The sequence below is a fragment of the Moschus berezovskii genome, chromosome 14 (assembly GCF_049115385.1).
Source record: "Moschus berezovskii isolate FMDL1 chromosome 14, NW_MosBer_1.0, whole genome shotgun sequence".
Taxonomy (NCBI): domain Eukaryota; kingdom Metazoa; phylum Chordata; class Mammalia; order Artiodactyla; family Moschidae; genus Moschus; species Moschus berezovskii.
In genome coordinates, this window is record NC_142473.1 from 8,396,054 (window position 1) to 8,421,346 (window position 25,293).

The window sequence follows — 25,293 nt, forward strand, 5'->3', positions numbered from 1 at the left end:
AGGCAAACCATTCAATATTACAGTAATCCAGGCCTATGCCCCAACCAGTAATGCTGAAGAAGCCGAAGTTAATCGGTTCTATGAAGACCTACAAGACCTTTTAGAGCTAACACCCAAAAAAGATGTCCTTTTCATTCGAGGGGAATGGAATGCAAAAGTAGGAAGTCAAGAAACACCTGGAGTAACTGGCAAATTCGGCCTTGGAGCACGGAATGAAGCAGGACAAAGGCTAATAGAGTTTTGTCAAGAGAATGCACTGGTCATAGCAAACACCCTCTTCCAACAACACAAGAGAAGACTCTACACATGGACATCACCAGATGGTCAACACCGAAATCAGATTGACTATATTCTTTGCAACCAAAGATGGAGAAGCTGTATACAGTTAGCGAAAACAAGACCAGGAGCTGACTGTGGCTCAGATCATGAACTCCTTATTGCGAAGTTCAGGCTTAAATTGAAGAAAGTAGGGAAAACCACTAGACCATTCAGATATGACCTCAATCAAATCCCTTTATGATTATACAGTGGAAGTGAGAAATAGATTTAAGGGACTAGATCTGATTGATAGAGTGCCTGATGAACTCTGGACGGAGGTTCGTGACATTGTACAGGAGACAGGGACCAAGACCATCCCCATGGAAAAGAAATGCAGAAAAGTGAAATGGCTGTCTGAGGGGGCCTTACAAATAGCTGTGAAAAGAAGAGAGGCGAAAAGCAAAGGAGAAAGGGAAAGATATAAGCATCTGAATGCAGAGTTCCAAAGAATAGCAAGGAGAGATAAGAAAGACTTACTCAGTGATCAGTGCAAAGAAATAGAGGAAAACAACAGAATAGGAAAAACAAGAGACCTCTTCAAGAAAATTAGAGATTCCAAGGGAACATTTCATGCAAAGATGGGCTCGATAAAGGACCAAAATGGTATGGACCTAACAGAAGCAGAAGATATTAAGAAGAGGTGGCAGGAATACACAGAAGAACTGTACAAAAAAGATCTTCACGACCAAGATAGTCACGATAATGTGATCACTGACCTAGAGGCAGACATCTTGGAATGTGAAGCCAAGTGGGCCTTAGAAAGCATCACTACGAACAAAGCTAGTGCAGGTGATGGAATTCCAGTTGTGCTATTTCAAGTCTTGAAAGATGATGCTGTGAAAGTGCTGCACTCAATATGCCAGCAGATTTGGAAAACTCAGCAGTGGCCACAGGACTGGAAGAGGTCAGTCTTCATTCCAATCCCAAAGAAAGGCAATGCCAAAGAATGCTCAAACTACCGCACAATTGCACTCATCTCACACGCTAGTAAAGTCATGCTCAAAATTCTCCAAGCCAGGCTTCAGCAGTATGTAAACCGTGAGCTTCCAGATGTTCAAGCAGGTTTTAGAAAAGGCAGAGGCACCAGAGATCAAATTGCCAACATCCGCTGGATCATGGAGAAAGCAAGAGAGTTCCAGAAAAACATCTATTTCTGCTTCATTGACTATGCCAAAGCCTTTGACTGTGTAGATCACAATAAACTGTGGAACATTCTGAAAGAGATGGGAATCCTAGACCACCTGACCTGTCTCTTGAGAAACCTGTATGCAGGTCAGGAAGCAACAGTTAGAACTGGACACAGAACAACAGACTGGTTCCAAATAGGAAAAGGTGTACGTCAAGGTTGTATATTGTCACCTTGCTTATTTAACTTATATGCAGAGTACATCATGAGGAACGCTGGGCTGGAAGAAGCACAAGCTGGAATCAAGATTGCCGGGAGAAATATCAATAACCTCAGATATGCAGATGACACTACCCTTATGGCAGAAAGTGAAGAGGAACACAAAAGCCTCTTGATGAAAGTGAAAGAGGAGAGTGAAAAGGTTGGTTTGAAGCTCAACATTCAGAAAACAAAGATCATGGCATCTGGTCCCATCACTTCATGGGAAATACATGGGGAAACAGTGGCAACAGTGTTAGACTTTATTTTTTTGGGCTCCAAAATCACTGCAGATGCTGATTGCAGCCATGAAATTAAAAGACGCTTAATCCTTGGAAGGAATGTTATGACCAACCTTGATAGTATATTAAAAAGCAGAGACATTACTTTGCCAACCAAGGTCCGTCTAGTCAAGGCAATGGTTTTTCCCGTGGTCATGTATGGATGTGAGAGTTGGACTGTGAAGAAAGCTGATCGCCGAAGAATCAATGCTTTTGAACTGTGGTGTTGGAGAAGACTCTTGAGAGTCCCTTATACTGCAAGGAGATCCAACCAGTCCATTCTAAAGGAGATCAATCCTGGATGTTCATTGGAAGGACTGATGCTAAAGCTGAAACTGCAATACTTTGGCCACCTCATGCAACGAGTTGACTCACTGGAAAAGACTTTGATGCTGGGAAAGTTTGGGGGCGGGAGGAGAAGGGGATGACAGAGAATGAGATGGCTGGATGGCATCACCGACTCTGTGGACATGAGTTTGAGTGTACTCCGGGAGTTGGTGATGGACAGGGAGGTCTGGCGTGCTGTGGTTCATGGGGTCGCGGAGAGTTGGACACGACTGAGCGACTGAACTGAACTCAACTGAAACGTTGCTGTGTTCTGGCTATTAAATTATGCCAAGGAAATCTTGTTAATTTTTGTATGTGTGATAATATATTGCATTTATATAAGAAAAAAATTTTGAGAAATGGAGAAGTAGAATGCCTGGACTTTGGTTCAGCAAAGACAATAAAAAAAGAGAAAAAGAAGAAATGTCTCTAAATCTTGAAAACTTTGAATGTGGAGATTCATTTTACTATTCTTTCATCTTCTGTATTTGTCTGTAATTGTTTAATAAGAAAACTAACTAAAAATGATTGGGAAAAAACTCGAATGCCAGAAAATGTTTAATTTTCTCTAGCGAATTACCTTCTCTGTCTAGAGCTACTGTCCAGTACAGTAGCCAAGGTCACATATGCTATTGAGCACTTGAGATGTTACAAGTCTGAAAGGAGATGTGCCATAAACACAGAATATATGATGGATTCCAAGGACTTTGTATAAGAAAAGAGAAAGTAAAATATGTCATTCATAATTGTAAAATATTTATTACATCTTGAAACAACAATATGTTGCATATATTAGATAAAATAAAATAACACTAAAATATTTTTTACCTCTATTTTTAGTGTCACTTATGTCAAATTCAGACTTAAATTGAAGAAAGTAGGGAAAACCACTAGACCATTCAGATATGACCTAAATCAAATCCCTTATGATTATACAGTGGAAGTGAGAAATAGATTTAAGGGACTAGATCTGATTGATAGAGTGCCTGATGAACTCTGGACGGAGGTTCGTGACATTGTATAGGAGACAGGGACCAAGACCATCCCCATGGAAAAGAAATGCAAAAAAGCAAAATGGCTGTCTGAGGAGGCTTTACAAATAGCTGTGAAAAGAAGAGAAGCGAAAAGCAAAGGAGAAAAGGAAAGATATAAGCATCTGAATGCAGAGTTCCAAAGAATAGCAAGGAGAGATAAGAAAGACTTACTCAGTGATCAGTGCAAAGAAATAGAGGAAAACAACAGAATAGGAAAAACAGATCTCTTCAAGAAAATCAGAGATTCCAAAGGAACATTTCATGCAAAGATGGGCTCGATAAAGGACAGAAATGGTATGGACCTAACAGAAGCAGAAGATATTAAGAGAGGTGGCAAGAATACACAGAGGAACTGTACAAAAAAGATCTTCACGACCAAGATAGTCACGATAATGTGATCACTGACCTAGAGCCAGACATCTTGGAACGTGAAGTCAAGTGGGCCTTAGAAAGCATCACTACAAACAAAGCTAGTGCAGGTGATTGAATTCCAGTTGAGCTATTTCAAATCTTGAAAGATGCTGTGAAAGTGCTGCACTCAATATGCCAGCAGATTTGGAAAACTCAGCAGTGGCCACAGGACTGGAAGAGGTCAGTCTTCATTCCAATCCCAAAGAAAGGCAATGCCAAAGAATGCTCAAACTACCGCAACATTGCACTCATCTCACACGCTAGTAAAGTCATGCTCAAAATTCTCCAAGCCAGGCTTCAGAAATATGTGAACCGTGAACTCCCAGATGTTCAAGCAGGGTTTAGAAAAGGCAGAGGCACCAGAGATCAAATTGCCAACATCCGGTGGATCATGGAGAAAGCAAGAGAGTTCCAGAAAAACATCTATTTCTGCTTCATTGACTATGCCAAAGCCTTTGACTGTGTGGATCACAATAAACTGTGGAACATTCTAAAAGAGATGGGAATACCAGACCACCTGACCTGTCTCTTGAGAAACCTGTATGCAGGTCAGGAAGCAACAGTCAGAACTGTACATGGAACAACAGACTGGTTCCAAATAGGAAAAGGAGTACGTCAAGGCTGTATATTGTCACCTTGCTTATTTAACTTATATGCAGAGTACATCATGAGGAATGCTGGGCTGGAAGAAGCACAAGCTGGAATCAAGATTGCCGGGAGAAATATCAATAACCTCAGATATGCAGATGACACTACCCTTATGGCAGAAAGTGAAGAGGAACTCAAAAGCCTCTTGATAAAAGTGAAAGAGGAGAGTGAAAAGGTTGGCTTGAAGCTCAACATTCAGAAAACAATCATGGCATCTGGTCCCATCACTTCATGGGAAATACATGGGGAAACAGTGGCAACAGTGTCAGACTTTATTTTTTTGGGCTCCAAAATCACTGCAGATGCTGATTGCAGCCATGAAATTAAAAGACGCTTAGTCCTTGGAAGGAAAGTTATGACCAACCTTGATAGTATATTAAAAAGCAGAGACATTACTTTGCCGACCAAGGTCCGTCTAGTCAAGGCAATGGTTTTTCCCGTGGTCATGTATGGATGTGAGAGTTGGACTGTGAAGAAAGCTGATCGCCGAAGAATCGATGCTTTTGAACTGTGGTGCTGGAGAAGACTCTTGAGAGTCCCTTGGACTGCAAGGAGATTCAACCAGTCCATTCTAAAGGAGATCAATCCTCGGTGTTCATTGGAAGGACTGATGCTAAGCTGAAACTGCAATACTTTGGCCACCTCATGCGACGAGTTGACTCACTGGAAAAGACTTTGATGCTGGGAAAGGTTGGGGGCGGGAGGAGAAGGGGATGACAGAGAACGAGATGGCTGGATGGCATCACCGACTCTGTGGACATGAGTTTGAGTGAACTCCAGGAGTTGGTGGTGGACAGGGAGGCCTGGCGTGCTGTGATTCATGCGGTCGCGGAGAGTCGGACACGACTGAGCCACTGAACTGAACTGAACTGAACTATAAAATATAAAATTATGTATGTGGCTTAATGTAGGTTGAAGAAAGGAGAATATGCTAGGGAAAGTTATATTCCCGAAAGAAATACAAACACGTTTCTTAGAAGTTTTTGAAGCCTGGGGAAGGACTAGAACAGTTAATGGAATTTAATACATAATCCCAGCACTTTGAATTTTTTTCAGTAAGGTGTCAAGTAAAGCCAGAGGTTTTAGAGTAGACAGACTTCCCAAACAGGAAATTTCAGCCAGTTCTCAGCCTCCTACTAAATTTGGAGGGCATGAGAAGATAGCATTAAGTTAGCCAGGCTATGAAACAGTATAGGCAACCTAGAATTAAAAGGCTTTATTTTTCTTTTTGAGAATTTTTATCTGTTTATTTTTGGCTGTGCTGGATCTTCATTGCTGCATGGGCTTTTTTCTAGTTGTAGCAAGCGGAGGCTACGCTCTACATACAGATGGCTATAAACACACGAAAAGATGCTCAACATGGCTCATTATTAGAGAACTGCAAATCGAAACTACAATGAGATATCACCTCACACCAGTCAGAATGGCCATCATCAAACAGTCTACAAACAATAAATGCTGGAAAGGCTGTGGAGAAAAGGGAATGCTCTTGCACTGTTGGTAGGAATGTAAATTGGTATAGGCACTATGGAAGATGGTATGCAGATTCCTTAGGAATAAAACCACCACGTGACCCAGCAATCCCACTCCAATGCATAAACCCTGAGGAAACCAAAATTGAAAAAGACACAAGTATCCCTTTGTTCACTGCAGCACTATTTACAATAGCTAGAACATGGAAGCAGACTAGACGTCCATAGACAGATGGATGGATAAAGAAATTGTAGTACATATACACAATGGAATATTACTCAGCCATAGAAAGGAACACATTTGAGTCAGTCCTGATGAGGTGGATGAATCTAGAGCCTATTATACAGAGTGAAGTAAGTCAGAAAGAGAAAGATAAATATTGTATTCTAATGCATATATACAGAATCTAGAAAAATGGCATTGAAGAATTTATTTACAGGACAGCAGTGGAGAAACAGACATAGAGAACAGACTTATGGACATGGAGAGAGGGGAGGAGAGGGTGAGATGTATGGAGAGAGTAACAGGGAAACTTATATTACCATATGTAAAATAGACAGCCAACGGGAATTTGCTGTATGGCTCAGGAAACTCAAACAGGGGCTCCGTATCAACCTAGAGAAGTGGATGGGAGGGAGATGGGAGGGAGGTTCAAAAGAGGGGATATATGTATACCTGTGGCTGATTCACATTGAGGTTTGATATAAAACAATAAAATTCTGTAAAGCAACTATCCTTCAATAAAAAAAAAAAGAGGTCCTGTCACCTGTTCGTCTATTTGAGTGGAAAGATGAAGACACAGAAGTAGTATTTTGTATTTTCCTCTGGACGATAATTATCATATTTGGTAGACACAAGGCCATGGTAACGCCAATAAACTATTTCAAAATGTCAGTAAAACAAAAAATAATTATTTAAGGGTTTTTTTTTGCTCTTTTTGGTAAGTTTTCCACTGCTATACTGATAAGCTACAACTGGCGGCTCATACTCATTTGGGGAAGATGTGTCTGAAGCTTGTAACTCCTAATTCTGAAGAGCCCATTCTCCTCATGAAACCTCAAATGTCTAAATCTCCAATTTCCTCATTGTTTTAACTTTTATTTCCTGGTAAGAGAGGAGTTGAAATACAAATAGTATAATAACCACTTGGTAAATGGGCCAACCCTAGCCTGGCATGAAGCAGCCCAAATGATCTGGCAAGCATAAGTGGCTTTAATGTCCTACTAGGTCCCAAAGGAGCAGCAGCTTTCAGGTGTCTTAGAGAACTGTGCATTATTAACAAGAGTATAACATGCTTAATAAGCCTGATTTGCCGAGGTAGAAGACTTGATTTTGCCCTTTGTGTTTGGCGGCATTGGCAGTCAAGAAAGGAACTGGAAGCAGAGCAGGTTTGCCAGAGCCAAACTTTCATGGCCTTGGGCAAGATCGAGCATGCAGGCTGAACACGTGTTTGACTGGTGCATTTTCTAGTACTAAGTTTCACAACTGCTGTTAAACAAATAACAAATCAATAATGGAAGTGAGGAAATTTTAGAGGGCCATGTTCAGGATCTAAAAAAATCAATATGCATACATATTCTCTTAAGCAGGTATAAGGGGTTTGAGATATTGATTGATGTGGGAACTATAGCCTTGCTTGAAGATTTTACTAGTTGAATTCAGCCTAGGGTGGTAGAGACTGAAAAAATTTAAAGCCAGTTAAGTTTTACAGTGATAATCAAATTCAAATATAATTCAAATCCAAAATTTTCCTATCAAAACAATCCTTTCATTGAAAATTTGATTAAAAGGAACCTAAATCAATTATTTAAAACTTACTGCTTATGCCAACTGCAGTGAGGGGTTGCAGTTATAACTATAAAAAGTTATAAAACTTTTTAAAACTATAGAAAGTTATAAAAACTTTTTATCTGAGAAATATAAACTGCAGGTAAGAAATTAGGAAATATGTTCCTATTGTTTACATGAATGAGAGGCCAGAGAGGAAAAATTCTGTTGAATCAACTCAAATCCCATACGAAGGGATGTTTAACTTAAAGTTTAAGACATAATTCTATCAAACTTATTCCTAAACATACTGACCAACGAACAGTTTTTAACAATAAAGTTGCTTTTATAAATGTCAAATAAAAATGAAAGAATTCTGCTTTACTAGATAAAAGTAGAGAACTTTATACTAAAACATACTTTTGTTTCTAATTAAAAAACACATACTGCCTAATAACACCTAATCCAAATCGAGAGACATAAATAAAAACACACACATATATAGGTTTTCAGAGACCTTGTAATAAACATGTCAGGGAAATTATTATTTATATCCATGATAAAAGAGACTACAAAGGCTCAGACTGCTCTACTAATTACTTTAAAAAGTCACATGGCTCTGTTTTGGGTGACTTAAGATTAGAATTGTGTTTTACTGTCAGCCTTTCCCCCCCATTTATAAAACAAAACATATACGCTTGGTATTTTCTGATTGTAGATAATTTTATTTCATTTTGTAAGAACAGGGGGAAAATAGTTTGGAAAATATGAGTATACCTTGACACAGAATAAAATGAAATTTGTTTCCCTTGTTTCTTACAGCAGTCTACCTAAATAATGATACTACATTGTGTGAATGCTAAGAGACCACACAATCAGGTAGAGTGCATGATTCATGGGTTTCCTCCTTCTCCTTAAGGACTAGGCCACAGTTTATGTGTACCAATAATAATTAAGGTAGCTTTTATGGGCTAGAGGTTAAGGTTAAAATGCAAAGGATGAACAAGAACCTGCTAATTTTGCTTCAAGGGAGAATGTTTTTGTAATCTATAAAGCCAAAAGGGAAAGACCTAACTTACTGTCAGTGATCAAATTTCTGGCACACTATACCATTACAGTTGATGTTAAGGCCTATTATAGAACCTCTCCTATTGTTGGTCCTTCACTCAACAATTCAACTGGAGTATTACTGTTTATTATGTATGAGGTAACGCTGGAGGTATCTGAGATACAAGAAAACTGAAAAAATAAAAAGACTATTCTCATGGGGCTTATATTCTAGTAGAGTAAGACAAACAATAAATAACAAATATAATAAATTATATAGTATGTTAGAAAGTAGTGTAGTGATATTAAAGAAAATCACTGACCTGGAAACTAGGGTTACAAAACAGAATTTCTGATATATCAGTTGCCCAAGGTTAACTAAGTTAAATAGTCTTACATTAATTGTGTGTGTGTGCACGCGCGTGCGCGCGCTCAGGCATGTCCGACTCTTTGTGACTCCATGGACTGTAGCCCTCCAGGCTCTTCTTGTCCACGGGATTTCTCAGGCGAGAATACTGGAATAAATTGCCATTTCCTCCTCCAGTGGATCTTCCTGACTCCGGGATCAAATCCGCATCCCCTGTGTCTCCTATGTTGCAGGCAGATTCTTTACCCTCTGAGTCATCGGGGAAAGCCCTTACATTAACTTTAATTATATGTTCAAACACTGAACTAGACGCTGAGGATCTGAAGACAGATAAGACAGTCTTTGTCTTCAATGACATTAGTCTTATAAGACAGACCAATACAGAAATATAGAGATAGCCATACTAAAACACGCAGCATCATGCATTGCTGTTCAGTCCCTAAATCGTGTCTGACTCTGAGACTCTAGGAACTGCAGCGTGCCAGGCTTCCCTGTCCTTCACTCTCTCCCCGAGCTTGCTCAAACTTATGTCCATTGAACCAGTGATGCCATCCAACCATCTTATCCTCTGTCATCCCCTTTTCCTCTTGACCTCAATCTTTCCCAGCATCAGGGTCTTTACCAATGAGTCAGTTTTTCGCATCAAGCAGGAAATTCTATGTGTGAGAATGTGACAGAGGAATGGTAGAGACGTGAAGAAGACATGGAAGAAGGCTGGAGTTGCTGGGGAAAGGATCTCATTAGCTTTGTCATTATATTTGCATGGATATTATTATATATTATTGCAAGATTAATGAATGCACTTTGAGCAGTAAAGCTGCCATGAAAATTTATATGGCAAAAGATGGTTAAATTTTTTTTTTAACATGGTAGGTTTGATTTTAGCAGAGAACTAACGCATTAACAAACTGTAAACTATCTAAGGACAAGATTTGATTTAAAATTTTAATATACATTTACACGTACTTTGAAAGTGAAAGTGACAGTCACTCAGTCGTGTCTGACTCTTTGTGAACCCACGGACTATAGTCCATGGAATTCTCCAGACCAGAATACTGGAGTGGGTACTTTTCCCTTCTCCAGGGGATCTTCGCAACCACACATTGCGGGTGGATTCTTCACCAGCTGAGCCACAAGGGAAGCCCAAGAATACTGGAATCAGTAGCCTATCCCTTCTCTAGTGTATCTTCCCGACCCAGGAATCAAAGTGGGGTCTCCAGCATTGCAGGTGGATTCGTTACCAACTGAACTATCACATACTTTATTGTATAGCAAGTATTAACTTGAATGTTAGAAGAGGTAATATAACAGAACTTCAAGATTTATATCATTTTTTAACGAGTTATATTTTCAAATAAGTTCTATTCATAATATTCTTATTTTTGTATTTTGTACAGCTTGTTTCATGTTAAATCTTAACTTACTTTGATTTTTCACATAGGTAATACAGTCTATCTCTGGTGACTTTGAGACTGGAGGAGAATCGCTTTATCATAGTTGGTACTTACATAATCTTTGACTCAGATAAATATCTAAAATGAGTCTAATACCTTAATTTGAAGCTTTGCTTCTTGTAGGCGACCTTTCCATGATGCCACAAATTTGAGGCTATCCACAGAACAGACCATAGCTCTGCAAAAGTGAAATGTCAAATGTCAGAAAGCAATAATTTTCAGGAGCTATAGAATATATTGACTATCACCCTTAATGCAGGTACATGAGAGGGGTTCAATAAATGTTTACAAGCTCAACTGAAATATTGATATTTATAATAAGATCTCAAGGTACAACCAATTTGAAGATCCCCTAAAGCACAAAAAACAACTAAATTTTTTCCCAGTATATTTTTGGAAGTATACATTATATACATAACACACACACACACATTACAATATATTTCATTACATTCCAACTTAAAAATTATAGACTATATAAGACATGATAATCCATATTTGTCTTAAAACAGTTTGATCTTAACCATCAAATACTGTTTCTCACCAAGAAGCCTAGTCAGCATTGTCTAAGAGAAATTTCTACAAAAAAGATGAAAATATTTTCATTCAGTTCAAAATGGCAGCCACTACTCACATGCAGCTATTGAGAACTGTAAATGTGGCTACTATATTGAGAAATCAAATTTTTTCTTTGCCCCCTTTTTTACGGGATTGTTTATTTCTTCTGATACTAAGCTGAACAGCTGTTTATGTATATATTTTGGATACTGACCCCTTGGCCATTATTGCACTGTTTGCAAATATTTTCCCCCATTCCATTTTGTTGATGGTTTTCTTTGTTGTACAAAAGCTTTTAAGCTTAATAAGCCCCAATTTGTTTGAGACCCTCTGTGCTTCCTATACTTGGATATCTATTTCCTCTCTCAGGTTTTTGAAGTTTCAGCATAATTTCCTCAAATACATTTCCATTCTTCTCTCTTCTTCTGAAACTAATATAAAGCAAAAGTGAGGAGACATTATTCTCAGAGATATTTGTTTCTTGAATTGCTTTTTTGTTTTCCTTTCTGGTGTTCTGACTGGATGATTTCCATCATTCTATCTTCCAGATTGCTTATGTGTTCCTCTGTATCAGTTAGTCTGCTATACATTCCTGTTAATGTGTGTGTGTGTTTAATTTCAGCTATTGAATTATTTATTTTTGACTGGGTCTTTATATTTTCTGGTTCCTAGTGAAGAAGCTCATATTTTAGATCAATTCCTTTTCCTAACTCAGTTAACATTTTCACTTCCAATATATTTTTTTTCTTTTACAATATTATATTGGTTGGTTTTGCCATACATTGACATGAATCCACCCCAGGTGTACATGAGTTCCCCTTCCTATACCCCTCTCCCACCTCCCTCCTCCCTTTATCCTCCCTCTGGGTCATCCCCATGCACCAGCCCTGAGCATCCTGTATCATGTGTCGAACCTGGACTGGTGATTCGTTTCACATATGACAACATACATGTTTCAATGCCATTCTCCCAAATCATCCCACCCTCGCCCTCTCCCACAGAGTCCCAAAGACTGTTCTATACACCTGTGTCTCTTTTGCTGTCTTGTATACAGGGTTATCATTTCCATCTTTCTAAATTCCATATGTATGCGTTAGTATACTGTATTGGTGTTTTTCTTTCTGGCTTACTTCACTATGTATAATAGGCTCCAGTTTCATCCACCTCATTACAACAGATTCAAATGAATTCTTTTTAATGGCTGAGTAATACTCCATTGTGTGTATGTACTATAGCATTCTTATCCATTCATCTGCAGATGGACATCTAGGTTGCTTCCATGTCCTCACTATTATAAACAGTGCTGCAATGAACACTGGAGTACATGTGTCTCTTTCAATTCTGGTTTCCTCGGTGTGTATGCCCAGCAGTGTGATTGCTGGACCATATGGCAGTTCTATTTCCAGTTTTTTAAGGAATCTCCACACTGTTCTCCATAGTGGCTGTACTAGTTTGCATTCCCACCAACAGTGTAAGAAGGTTCCCTTCTCTCCACACCCTCTCCAGCATTTATTGCATGTAGACTTTTGGATAGCAGCCATTCTGACTGGTGTGAAATGGTATCTCATTGTGGTTTTGATTTGCATTTCTCTGATTATGAGGGATGTTGAGCATTTTTTCCTGTTTGTTAGCCATCTGTATGTCTTCTTTGGAGAAATGTCTGTTTAGTTCTTTGGCCCATTTTTTGATTGGGTCGTTTATTTTTCTGGAGTTGAGCTGAAGGAGCTGCTTGTATATTTTGGAGATTAATTCTTTGTCAGTTTTTTTCATTTGCTATTATTTTCTCCCATTCTGAAGGCTGTCTTTTCACCTTGCTTATAGTTCCCTTTGCTGCACACAAGCTTTTAATTTTAATGAGGTCCCATTTGTTTATTTTTGCTTTTATTTCCCACATTCTGGGAGGTGGGTCATGGAGGATCCTGCTGTGATTTATGTCAGAGAGTGTTTTGCCTATGTTCTCCTCTAGGAGTTTTATAGTTTCTGATCTTACATTTAGATCTTTAATCCATTTTGAGTTTATTTTTGTGTATGGTGTTAGGAAGTGTTCTAGTTTCACTCCTTTACAAGTGGCTGACCAGTTTTCCCTGCACCACTTGTTAAAGAGACTGTCTTTTCTCCATTTTATATTTTTGCCTCCTTTGTCGAAGATAAGGTGTCCATAAGTGCGTGGATTTATCTCTGGGTTTACCATTTTGTTCCACTGATCTATATTTCTGTCTTTATGCCAGTACCATACTGTCTTGATGACTGTGGCTTTGCAGTAGAGCCTGAAGTCCGGCAGATTGATTCCCCCAGTTCCATTCTTCTTCCTCAAGATTGCTTTGGCTATTCGAGGTTTTTTGTATTTCCATACAAATTGTGAGATTATTTGTTCCAGCTCTGTGAAAAATATCGTTGGCAGCTTGATAGGGATTGCATTGAATGTATAAATTACTTTGGGTACTATACTCATTTTTACAATGTTTATTCTTCCAATCCATGAACACAGTATATTTCTCCATCTATTAGTGTCCTCTTTAATTACTTTCACCAGTGTTTTATAGTTTTCTATGTACAGGTCTTTTGTTTCCTTAGGTAGATATATTCCTAAGTATTTAATTCTTTTCGTTGCAACAGTGTATGGAATAGTTTCCTTAATTTCTCTTTCTATTTTCTCATTATTAGTGTATAGGAATGCAAGGGGTTTCTGTGTGTTGATTTTATATTCTACAACTTTACTGATTAGCTCTAGTAGTTTTCTGGTAGAGTCTTTAGGGTTTTCTGTGTAGAGGATCGTGTCATCAGCGAACAGTGAAAGTTTTATTCTTCTTTTCCAATTTGGATTCCTTTTGTGTCTTTTTCTGCTCTGACTGCTGTGGCCAAAACTTCCAGAACTATGTTGAATAGTAGTGATGAGAGTGGGCACCCTTGTCTTGTTCCTGACTTTAGGGGAAATGCTTTCAGTTTTTCACCATTGAGGATAATGTTTGCTGTGGGTTTGTCATATATAGCTTTTATTATGTTGAAGTATGTTCCTTCTATTCCCACCTTCTGGAGGGTTTTTATCATAAATGGATGTTGAATTTTGTTGAAGGCTTTCTCTGCATCTATTGAGATAATCACATGATTTTTATTTTTCAGTTTGTTAATGTGGTGTATCACGTTGACTGATTTGCGGATATTGAAGAATCCTTGCATTCCTGGGATAAAGCCCACTTGGTCATGATGTATAATCTTCTTAATGTGTTATTGGATTCTGATTGCCAGAATTTTGTTAAGGATTTTTGCATCTATGTTCATCAGTGATATTGGCCTGTAGTTTTCTTTTTTTGTGTGATCTTTACCAGGTTTTGGGATTAGGGTGATGGGGGCCTCATAGAATGAGTTTGGAAGTTTCCCTTCCTCAGCAATTTTCTGGAAGACTTTGAGTAGAATAGGTGTTAGCTCTTCTCTCAATTTTTGGTAGAATTCAGCTGTGAAGCTGACTGGACCTGGGCTTTTGTTTGCTGGATGATTTCTGATTACAGCCTCTATTCCCATGCTTGTGATGGGTCTATTAAGATTTTCTATTTTTTTCTGGTTCACTTTTGGAAAGTTGTACTTTTCTAAGAATTTGTCCATTTCTACCAAGTTGTCCATTTTATTGCCATATAATTGCTGATAGTATTCTCTAATGATCCTTTGTATTTCTGTGTTGTCGGTTGTGATCTCTCCAGTTTCACTTCTAGTTTTATTGATTTGGTTCTTCTCCGTTTGTTTCTTGATGAGTCTGGCTAGTGGTTTGTCAATTTTATTTACCTTCTCAAAGAACCAGCTTTTGGCTTTATTGATTTTTCTATGGTCTCTTTTGTTTCTTTTGCATTTATTTTTGCCCTAATTTTTACGATTTCTTTCCTTCTACTAACCCTGGGGTTCTTCATTTCTTCCTTTTCTAGTTTCTTTAGGTGCAGCGTTAGGTTATTTAGTTGACTTTTTTCTTGTTTCTTGAGGTGTGCCTCTATTGCTATGAACCTTCCCCTTAGCACTGCTTTTACAGTGTCCGACAGGTTTTGGGTTGTCGTGTTTTCATTTTCATTCATTTCTATGCATATTTTGATTTCCCCTATGATCTCTTCGTTATTCAGCAGCGTGTTGTTCAGCCTCCATATGTTGGCATTTTTAATAGTTTTTCTCCTGTAATTGAGATCTAATCTTACTGCATTGTGGTCAGAAAAGATGCTTGGAATGACTTCAATTTTTTTAAATTTACCAAAGCTACATTTATGGCCCAGGATGTGATCTATCCTGGAAAAGGTTCCGTGTGCGCTTGAGAAAAAGGTGAAATTCATTGTTTTGGGGTGAAATGTCCTATAGAGATCTATTAGGTCTATCTGGTCTATTGTATCATTTAAAGTTTGCGTTTCCTTGTTAATTTTGTGTTTAGTTGATCTATCCATAGGTGTGAGTGGGGTATTAAAGTCTCCTACTATTATTGCATTGTTGTTAATTTCCCCTTTCATACTTGTTAGTAATTGTCTTACATATTGCGGTGCTTCTATGTTGGGTGCATAAATATTTACAATTGTTATATCTTCTTCTGGGATTGAGCCTTTGATCATTATGTAGTTTCCTTCTTTGTCCCTTTTCACAGCCTTTGTTTTAAAGTCTATTTATCTGATATGAGTATTGCTACTCCTGCTTTCTTTTGGTCTCTATCTGCGTGGAATATCTTTTTCCAGCCCTTCACTTTCAGTCTGTATGTGTCCCTCATTTTGAGGTGGTTCTCTTGTAGACAACATATATGGGGTTCTTGTTTATGTATCCATTCAGCCAGCCTTTGTCTTTTGGTTGGGGCATTCAACCCATTTACGTTTAAGGTAATTACTGATAAGTATGATCCTGTTGCCATTTTCTTTATTGTTTTGGGTTCGAGTTTATACACCCTTTCTGTGTTTCCTGTTTAGAGAAGATCCTTTAGCATTTGTTGGAGAGCTGGTTTGGTGATGCTGAATTCTCTCAGCTTTTGCTTGTCTGTAAAGCTTTTGATTTCTCCTTCATATTTGAATGCGATCCTTGCTGGGTACAGTAATCTGGGCTGTAGGTTATTTTCTTTCATCACTTTCTATGCCCTGCCATTCCCTCCTGGCCTGAAGAGTTTCTGTTGAAAGATCGGCTGTTATCCTTATGGGAATCCCCTTGTGTGTTATTTGTTGCTTTTCCCTTGCTGCTTTTAATATTTGTTCTTTGTGTTTGATCTTTGTTAATTTGATTAATATGTGTCTTGGAGTATTTCGCCTTGGGTTTATCCTGTTAGGGACTCTCTGGGTTTTTTGGACTTGGGTGATTATTTCTTTCCCCATTTTAGAGACGTTTTCAACTCTTATCTCCTCAAGTATTCTCTCATGGTCTTTATTTTGTCTTCTTCTTCTGGGATTCCTATGATTTGAATGTTGTGGCGTTTAACATTGTCCCAGAGGTCTCTAATACTGTCCTCATTTAATTCTTTTTTCCTGTTTCATTTATTTCCACAATTCTATCTTCTAGCTCACTTATCCTGTCTTCTGCCTCCATTATTCTACTGTTTGTTCCTTCCAGAGTGCTTCTGATCTCATCTATTGCATTATTCTTTGTATATTGACTCTTTTTTATTTCCTCTAAGTCCTTATTAAACTTTTCTTGCATCTTCTCAATCCTTTTCTCCAGGTTATTTATCTGTAACTCCATTTTGCTTTCAAGATTTTGAATCATTTTCACCTTCAAAATTCTAAATTCTTTATCAGGCAGATTCCCTATATCTTCCTCTTTTGTTTGTGTTGGTGAGCATTTATCCTGTTCCTTTACTTGCTGGGTATTTCTCTGCCTCTTCATCTTGCTTATATTGCTGTGCTTGGGGTGGCCTTCCCATCTTCTGGCAGTTTGTGGAGTTCTCTTTATTATGTAGTTTCCTTGCTGTGTTTGGGGTTGGACGGGTGACTTGTCAAGGTTCCCTGATTAGGGAAGCTTGTGTCAGTTTTCTGGTTTGTGGAGCTGGATTTCTTCTCTCTGGAGTGCAGTGACGTGTCCAGTAATGAGTTATGAGATGTCAGTTGGTTTGGAGTTACTTTGGGCAGCCTGTTTATTGAAGTTCAGGGCTATTTTCCTGTGTTGCTGGAGAATTTGCGTGGTATTCCTTGCTCTGGAACTTCTTGACCCTTGGGTGGTGCTTGGTTTCAGTGTGGGTATGGAGGTGACTGATGAGCTCTTATCGATTAATGTTCCCTGGAGTCAGGAGTTCTCTGGTGTTCTCAGGATTTGGACTTAAGTCTCTTGCCTATGGTTTTCGGTCTTATTCTTGCAGTAGCCTCTAGACTTCTCTATCTTTCATTTCCAAGGTGGTTCCCTCTGTTTTAGCTTCTGTTTGCTGGTCTCTTCAGTGTCTAATTTCCGCCCTGACACTAGGGGGTGGTGGTGGACACTTTTTAAGGCTCACTTCTTCAGTCCTGTTCTGGGAAGGGAGGAATGCTGCAGACAAATATCTCTGGTGTCTGTGGGGAATGCTTGCAGCGTCTCAGCCACACTGAGTTTGCCTCCGCTCACAGCAGGTGTGCTGTCCCAGTCTACACTGCACAGGCTCTAGGTTGCTCTGCCGGGAACTGTCCGAGGCTGGCGCTGGGTTGTATGCACTTCCCAGGTCTGAGCAGCTCAGGTTCAGGCACTCGGGTACTCCACGAAGGCGCAGACTTGGTTGGGCCTGTGTTTTGTGCCTTCCCCGGTCCGAGCAGCTCAGGTGACCAGGTGTTTGGTGAGTGCGGTTGCTGCGACTTATTGCCTCCCCAGTCCCTCCCGCTCGGTTTTCTGGGTGTACAGCCGGTGCACATTCTCAGGCAGATGTTGACCGGTCAGAAACCCATGAAGTCTTGGTTAGCAATGAAGCCTGCCTGCAGTTTGGTATCAGCTGCCTCTCTGGTGCCACGGTTGCCCCCTTCCGGCTCTGGCTGCCCTCCCCTGCCTGTCTCAGTGGGGGATGGGCCGACCACAGCCAGCTCGCTCTGCTCAGTCCTTCGTTCTGTGAGCGGGGCTGGCGGAGTCTTAGGTTAAGGCTTTTTGCCTTTTCGAGGGGTAGCTACCCCACGGTCTGCTCTGCTATCTCCAGTCAGCTCCCCCAGACTGCCCTTGCAGCATTCAGGCCGGGTTCTCTCTCTAAGCAGTTCAGCCGGCTCCTCCCTGCCCAGCCCCTGCTTGCTAATGGCGGATGCAGGCGTCTGCGCTGCTTCTCAGCTGGTAGTTACCATTTGGCGGGTAATCTGTGGGCTTTAATTATTTCTTTCTTTTTTCTCCCAGTTATGTGGCCCTCTCGGAGAAGGGAATGGCAACCCACTCCAATACTCTTGCCTGGAAAATCCCATGGACGGAGGAGCCTGGTGGGCTGCAGTCCATGGGGTCGCTAAGAGTCGGACACGACTGAGCAACTTCACTTTCACTTTTCACTTTCATGCATTGGAGAAGGAAATGGCAACCCACTCCTGTGTTCTTGCCTGGAAAATCCCAGGGACAGGGGAGCCTGTTGGGCTAACGTCTGTGGGGTTGCACAGAGTCAGACATGACTGAAGCGACTTAGCAGCAGCAGCTGCTGCATGTGGCCCTCTGAGGTTCCAAGGCTCGCCACAGACTCGCCAGTGAGTGTTTCCTGGTGTTTGGAAACTTCTCTCTTTTTTAAGCCTCCCTTCCCGGGACGGAGCTCTGTCCCTACCTCTTTTGTCTCTTTTTATCTTTTATGTTTTTTCCTACCTCCTTTCGAAGACAATGGGCTGCTTTTCTGGGTGCGTGATGTCCTCTGACAGCATTCAGAAGTTGTTTTGTGGAATTTACTCAGCGTTCAGATGTTCTTTTGATGACTTTGTGGGGGAGAAAGTGGTCCTGCTGTCCTATTCCTCTGCCATCTTCCGCTTCCAATATTTCTAATAATTTATCTGATAAATTGTTTATTTCTCTTTCATTATGAATTTTTTCAGGGGTTTTCCCTTCCTTTTTTCAATTAGGAGTAGCTCCTCTGGCTTTTTCATTTTACTTTCTGTTCTCTGCCTCTATGAATTTAGGTGAAACCATTACCTATTACATCTTACAGGGGTATTCTCATGTGGGAGTATCTTGATGTAGACCCCATGTGCTCAATGCTTTTGATGGGACAGCTGGATCTGATGCGGGTGCCAGTCACGTCTTTCCTCAGAGTGTGCTGTCAGCTACCACTTTTGTAAGGCTTGAATCTGAAGACAGAGTTGGCCCGGGGTGTGAGGCAAAACTTCCTCTCTGGTCAGTGGCCATCCCCGCCCTGTTAAGGGAAGGGTCTGATCCTCTGTGGCTGGAGTAGAAGACCTGTGCGTCAGGCATGAGCTGGCTCCATTCCCATTAAGTGTATGTCTTCCCCTCTCCCCACATCAGGAATTTTGTCCCTGGAGGGGAATGCCTAAGAAAGTGAGGTTCCTGTGCATGAAGCTGCCCAGTGTGATGCCTGTGTAGGCATCTGTGGTTCCACTCAGATACAGCACACGGTCAAGTCTTTCCCTGCTCACACCTGCCCAGATCCAGCGCTGTGCTGAGGCATGGACTGAGTGAGGCCAGAGTGTTTGCTTAGCTTGGGCTGTGGCGCCTGATGAGGTGGTTGCAGGAGACCATGCATCCACTACAGCAGCCCTCTCTCTCCCTGCCGTGGGGGCAAGGCTTCTGTGTCTCTCACAGTTGATCACATCTTCAACACCCTCTATGTTCCACAGGGGAGGCAGGGCATGTGTGGTTTTCTTTCACCCCCGTGGGGTGGGAAGTTAAGAAGTAGGATACAGTAGCTGCTCTCATAAATCCAGGATGCTTCTGGGGCACCACTTGAGTAGGTGCCAACAATGGCCACCACAGACCCCCCCCCCCCCCAGGGTCCAGCTCAGGACCAAGTCCCCTCTGCCTCCCAAGGCAGATTTTCCCAGGTCCTGGTCATCTCAGATCCAGGGCCACACTGTGGCATGGAGCGCATGGGGCCAGATATTTGCTTGGCTCGGGCCAGGGTGTGCAATGAAGCAGTCATGGGAAGCCCAGCAGCTGCTCAAGCAGACCTCTGTCCACCCTGCCTCAGGACTAACCGCTGTGCACACACCTGTCTTGCATGGGGTCCTGCCTTCCTCATGCTTTCTGTCTGTCCCAACAGTCCTCCAGCCAGCAAAGAGGGTTTGGCTCCTGCATGCAGGACCCCAGGACTGGGCTGCCCAGTCTGCAGCCTGAAGTAGTATGAGGGTCTGCCCCTAAAATCCCCTTCTCCCTGAGTCTCCTTCTCAGGGTCACAGGTCCTGACTTGACAGATTTTCTTTCCTTCCTTCCCAATTACACGTGTTTTTTTCTTACAGCCTTGGTTATAAAGGAGTTCTTCTACCAGTTTCCAGGGAGTTTTCAGTGAGAATTGTTTTACACATAGATGTATTTTTGAAGTGTTCATGGGGGAACGTGAGGTCCACATCCTCCTACTCCACCATCTGCGTCTCCTTGCTGCTGCTGCTAAGTCACTTCAGTCATGTCCGACTCTGTGCAACCCCATAGACGGCAGTCTTAATCCTATTTAATTTTAATTCATTAAAATTTAAATAGCTCTATTTGACTTCTGCCTACCATACTGGACACAATAGGTCTAGAAAGATAAATGACCAAAATGTTAAAAATTAGAGTTTGTTATTTGAATTCTAATAAAAAATCACACCATATTTCAAAAGCAATGCTCTCTAAAAGTTAACTGTTATTAATTAATAGTAAAGCACTAAGAAATAATACAACTATTTGGATTCGACAATAAATTTATTTCTTGACAATCAAGCAAATGTGATCAGAAGTGAATAAAGTGTACAATTAACCTCTCAGACAAATAAGTACTTCACTCTATTTACCTTGCAGTTTCCTGGCGAAGAGCGTTGAGAAACGTGTCTGGATGGAAGAGTTCTGATAGGTCAAGCGTGTCAGAGAGAAGAGTCTGTTTTTCAGCTCTCTCAACCCAGTTCTAGAAGGAGGGAAATACACAAATACATATTTAAAAACTTTGCAGATTTGAAAGATAAAGATCCATTAAAGAATAACTATGCAGAAATCATTTTCAATGAGGAAGTTATGCAATTTCTAAATGCTCTGAAATGATGTGTAGGGAAAAAACTTCCACTGTATGCTATGGAATCTACTGTAGCTTTTTGGCATCATATCCATCTATCACACACAAAGAGCTTCTTTGCACAACCTTTTGTCAGTACTTAGTGTTAGTCGCTCAGTTGCGTCCAACTCTTTGTGACCCTGTGGACTGTAGCCCGCCAGGCTCCTCTGTCCATGGAATTCGCCAGGCAAGAATACTAGAATGAGTTGCCATTCCCTTCTCCAGGGAATCTTTTGTCAGTAGAGATCTACTTAGAATAAAAAGTGCAAAATATGACATTTAATCTCATATATGGCAATTAAGTCTGGACTAGTACTTCTTCCGGAGAAGACAATGGCAAGCCACTCCAGTACTCTTGCCTGGAAAATCCCATGGACAGAGGAGTCTGGTAGGCTGCAGTCCATGGGGTCGCTACGAGTCAGACATGACTGAGCGACTTCACTTTCACTTTTCACTTTCACACATTGGAGAAGGAAATGGCAACCCACTCCAGTGTTCTTGCCTGGAGAATCCCAGGGACAGGGGAGCCTGGTGGGCTTCCGTCTATGGGGTCACACAGAGTCCGACACGACTGAAGCGACTTAGCAGCAGCGGCAGCAGCAGCAGCAGTACTTCTTCTACTGATGACTCACCTTTCAAAGTGTGCTCTGGAGATACTGAGCATCTGGGTCTAAAGCTAGAGTTCCCAAGGTTGCTAATTCTTGGCAAGGCAAACTGGATTTGTGTTCCAGATTTAACAGTAAATTTGCCATTTTACTAAATCAATGTTATAGTCGAGAGCAATGTACAAGAAAAAATAGTTTTTTTGTTAACATGTTTTTTTTAATAGTCTTCTCTACTTATCTGCCACTTTGTAAATCAATTTATACTCCATTTGGAGAAACAAACATTATCACAAAGTATGTTTGATAAGTATAATGAAAGATTGATATTTGGAACAAATAACAAAAACAACAAAGTTGTGTGCAAATTTGTTATATGCTTTCCATGTATTGGCCAATTTTACGCTCTCCACAGTCCTGAAGCTGGTTAACATAACCATTTTACAATCAGAAAATCTAGGTATGGTGAAGTTAAGGGTCTTGCCCAAGGTCACACAGTGTTGGAGTCAGATAATAAACTCAGATGATTTGTTTCTCTGTAATATTTCCTGGCGGTGCTATTGTGCCTTAAGAGATAGACAGCTTTACTGACAATTTCTTAATCAGCTTGCTATTTCAGCTGGCACACAGAGATGGTACCACAGCAACTTTCAGAACTCTCATTTACTCAGTAATTAATTTCACATGATTTATAAAGTCTGGGACCACTCTAGTAATCTTGCCTGGGAAATTCCATGGACAGAGGAGCCAGGTAGGCTACAATTTATGGGGTTGCAAAGAGTCGGACATGACTTAGCAACTACAAGATTATTGTGTAGAAAGGCTGTGTTTCACATCCTATAACACTGTTATCCATCAAAGCATTTATATCTGTCAGCAGGTCTAGAATAGGAGAAATTAAAATCTCCAAAGCTAGTGTGCTTGCATTAATTAATATCCTCATGCATTTGACTACTATTCCTAGCCTACAATGAGTAGCAAAAATGTTCCTATGTCCATCCTACCAATTGATAATATGTTGTTTTTAAAATTAGAAAAGACTGTATTTTTCTTTTTAATTTTGTTGGTGTATAGTTGATTTATAATGCTGGATTAGTTTTAGGTGTACAGCAAGGTGAATCCTTACACATATACTATGTATATCCACTCATCTTTTTTTAGATTAAAAAAAAGCATAGACTTCACAAGCTATTACTAAAAAAGACACAAGCAGAATATCTGACGAAAAAATGTTCAGAATCAATTATGTTAATGGTTAAATTTAAGATTTTGGACTACCACCCATATAAAGTTAGTTATGAGGAATTATTTAAAATTTTAAAACATGTGTTACTAAAATAAATCATTCAATCAAGACAAATTTACAGATAAATCAATGACCTATTTGGGAGGAAAACATGATTAATTAAAATAAAGCCTAAAGCCTAGATTCATCTCTATTCTATTATTCCTTAACTCCCCAAAATATAAATATAAATAAACATATATGGATTTTTTAAAATGTAGAAAAGATTAAACAGATATCTCTTTAACAAAGTATAATTACTTTTTCTTAGATATTATCCTTTTAATAATGACACTTTTAAATAACAGTCCGTAAAGTAGATACACCATAAAGCATTTATTTTTCAATTAAATAATTTAAAATTACACCTAACAAAGATTATTTACTCCCCATCAAATATTTTATATCTGCCTTCTATTTTCATTATCTAACCATAGACAACAAATTATGCTTCCATGACCCATTTTTATTGTAAATATTAATTCCTATTATCTTAAAACAACTATTTTAAAATAATCACTTGTATAAATATATCAAATTATACTATTATTTCAAATAATCCTTTAATTTCGAATTCAAAAACTCCAAGAGTTGTTGCTAACAATGGATGTGCATATGTTCAAATTAATTGAAATTTAGAGTGTGGCTGATAATCAGAATTTTACTTCATTAAAGTTTCAATTAAAATAATTAGTCAAGAATAAGATTCTTTAGCAAAAATGTTTTTATTAATCTATAGTAAAAATAACCTGTTAGTCTATTAAACAAACTAAAGCAAAGGTATATTTGATATGATAAAGTTTAAATAAAAAGTATTCTTTTAATATATAATAGTATCTTTGAACAGGAAACTACACAAAATAAAGAGCCAATATTGGAGTGAGTAGCCGTTCCCTTCTCCAGGCGATCTTCCCAAACCAGGGATGGAACTCAGGTCTTCATCACTGTAGGCAGATTCTTTATCAGCTAGGCCACCGGGAAAGCCCTTTAAATTTTTAATAATTACATTAAATCTGCCCATGCATGTTTATAGAAGCTTTTATTCATAATCGCCAAAACTTGAAAGCAACAAAAATATATCCTTTAGTAGGTGAATGGACTAATCAACTCTGGTATATTGTGACAATTGAATATTATTCAGTACGAAAAACAGATGAACTATCATGCCATGAAAACACATGGAGAAAACTTAAATGCATACATCTAAGTGAAAGAAATCATTCTGAAAAAATCTTTATATGCTATATGATTCCAACTGTATAACATTTTGGAAAAGGCCAAATTGTGGAGACAGTAAAAAGATCAGTGGTGAGCAGCAGGGATCAGGGAGCAGAGAGAGATAATAAACGGGAAGAACAGAGAATTTTTAGGGCAGGGAAAACACTCTGTATGTTATTAAAATAATGGGTATATGCCACTGTATGTTTGCCCAGTCCACAGAATGCTGACCATCGAGTGAACCCTAAGGTAAACCATGGGCATGGGTGATGAGATGCGTCATCACAGATTCACCCTCAGTTCTTCAAGTTGGTAATGAGGGAGTCTATGCATATGTTGGTGCAGGCAGTATATGGGAAATCACTGTACCTTCATCTCAATTTTGTTGTTAAGACTGGTCTAAGAAACAGTCTTTTTTTTTTTTTTAATGACATTTATATTCATTTAAATTAACAGAAATAAAGACAATTAAACAGCATAATCTTTAATGAGCTTTGGACTCAGCTTTCAACAAAGTTACAGACATTGCTGGCAATTATTTTTCAGTAAATGTTTCTCCTTTATCCACTCCAGATTACAGGTCATGCTGTTTTTAAAGGACTACACTTGAGACTAAACAAAAGACCTGTGCCTCTCCTACGATTATGAGAATACTTATCTATAACTCTTCAAATGCTATGAGAGGTAATTATGGATGCAAGCAAATAAATAATAGAACTGAACAACTTAGTGGGGGTGGACAATTTCTTAAATACTATAAACACACACACACCAAGACAGAAAAACTTCTAAGCTAGAATGAACCACAGAGATCAACATTTCCTTACTATAATATACAGAAAATTATTTTTCCCAGGTGATACAGGACAATTTAAAAATACTGTAAGATTTTATTTTAAAAAGGCTAATGATGAAGTAGAACGCATAAACAGAAAGGGCACATTCCTTCACTCATTCAGCAACACTTGCTGAAGGCAAGGAGCTTATCATCTAGTTAGGGGGTACCAA

At 39.5% G+C, this 25,293-nt stretch overlaps 1 protein-coding gene across 2 annotated transcripts in view; it reads right to left on the reverse strand.

Annotated features, from left to right (window-relative positions):
* DYNC2H1 (dynein cytoplasmic 2 heavy chain 1) overlaps positions 1-25,293 on the reverse strand; it is a 460,552-nt gene that overhangs the window by 22,878 nt on the left and 412,381 nt on the right. For both annotated transcript variants that reach the window (XM_055422858.2, XM_055422857.2), the window contains exons 86-87: positions 20,927-21,036; positions 10,608-10,689 (exon numbers count right to left, since the gene is read on the reverse strand). In XM_055422858.2, coding sequence (XP_055278833.2) covers positions 10,608-10,689; positions 20,927-21,036 — 192 coding nt within the window. The remainder of the gene's footprint in view (positions 1-10,607; positions 10,690-20,926; positions 21,037-25,293) is intronic.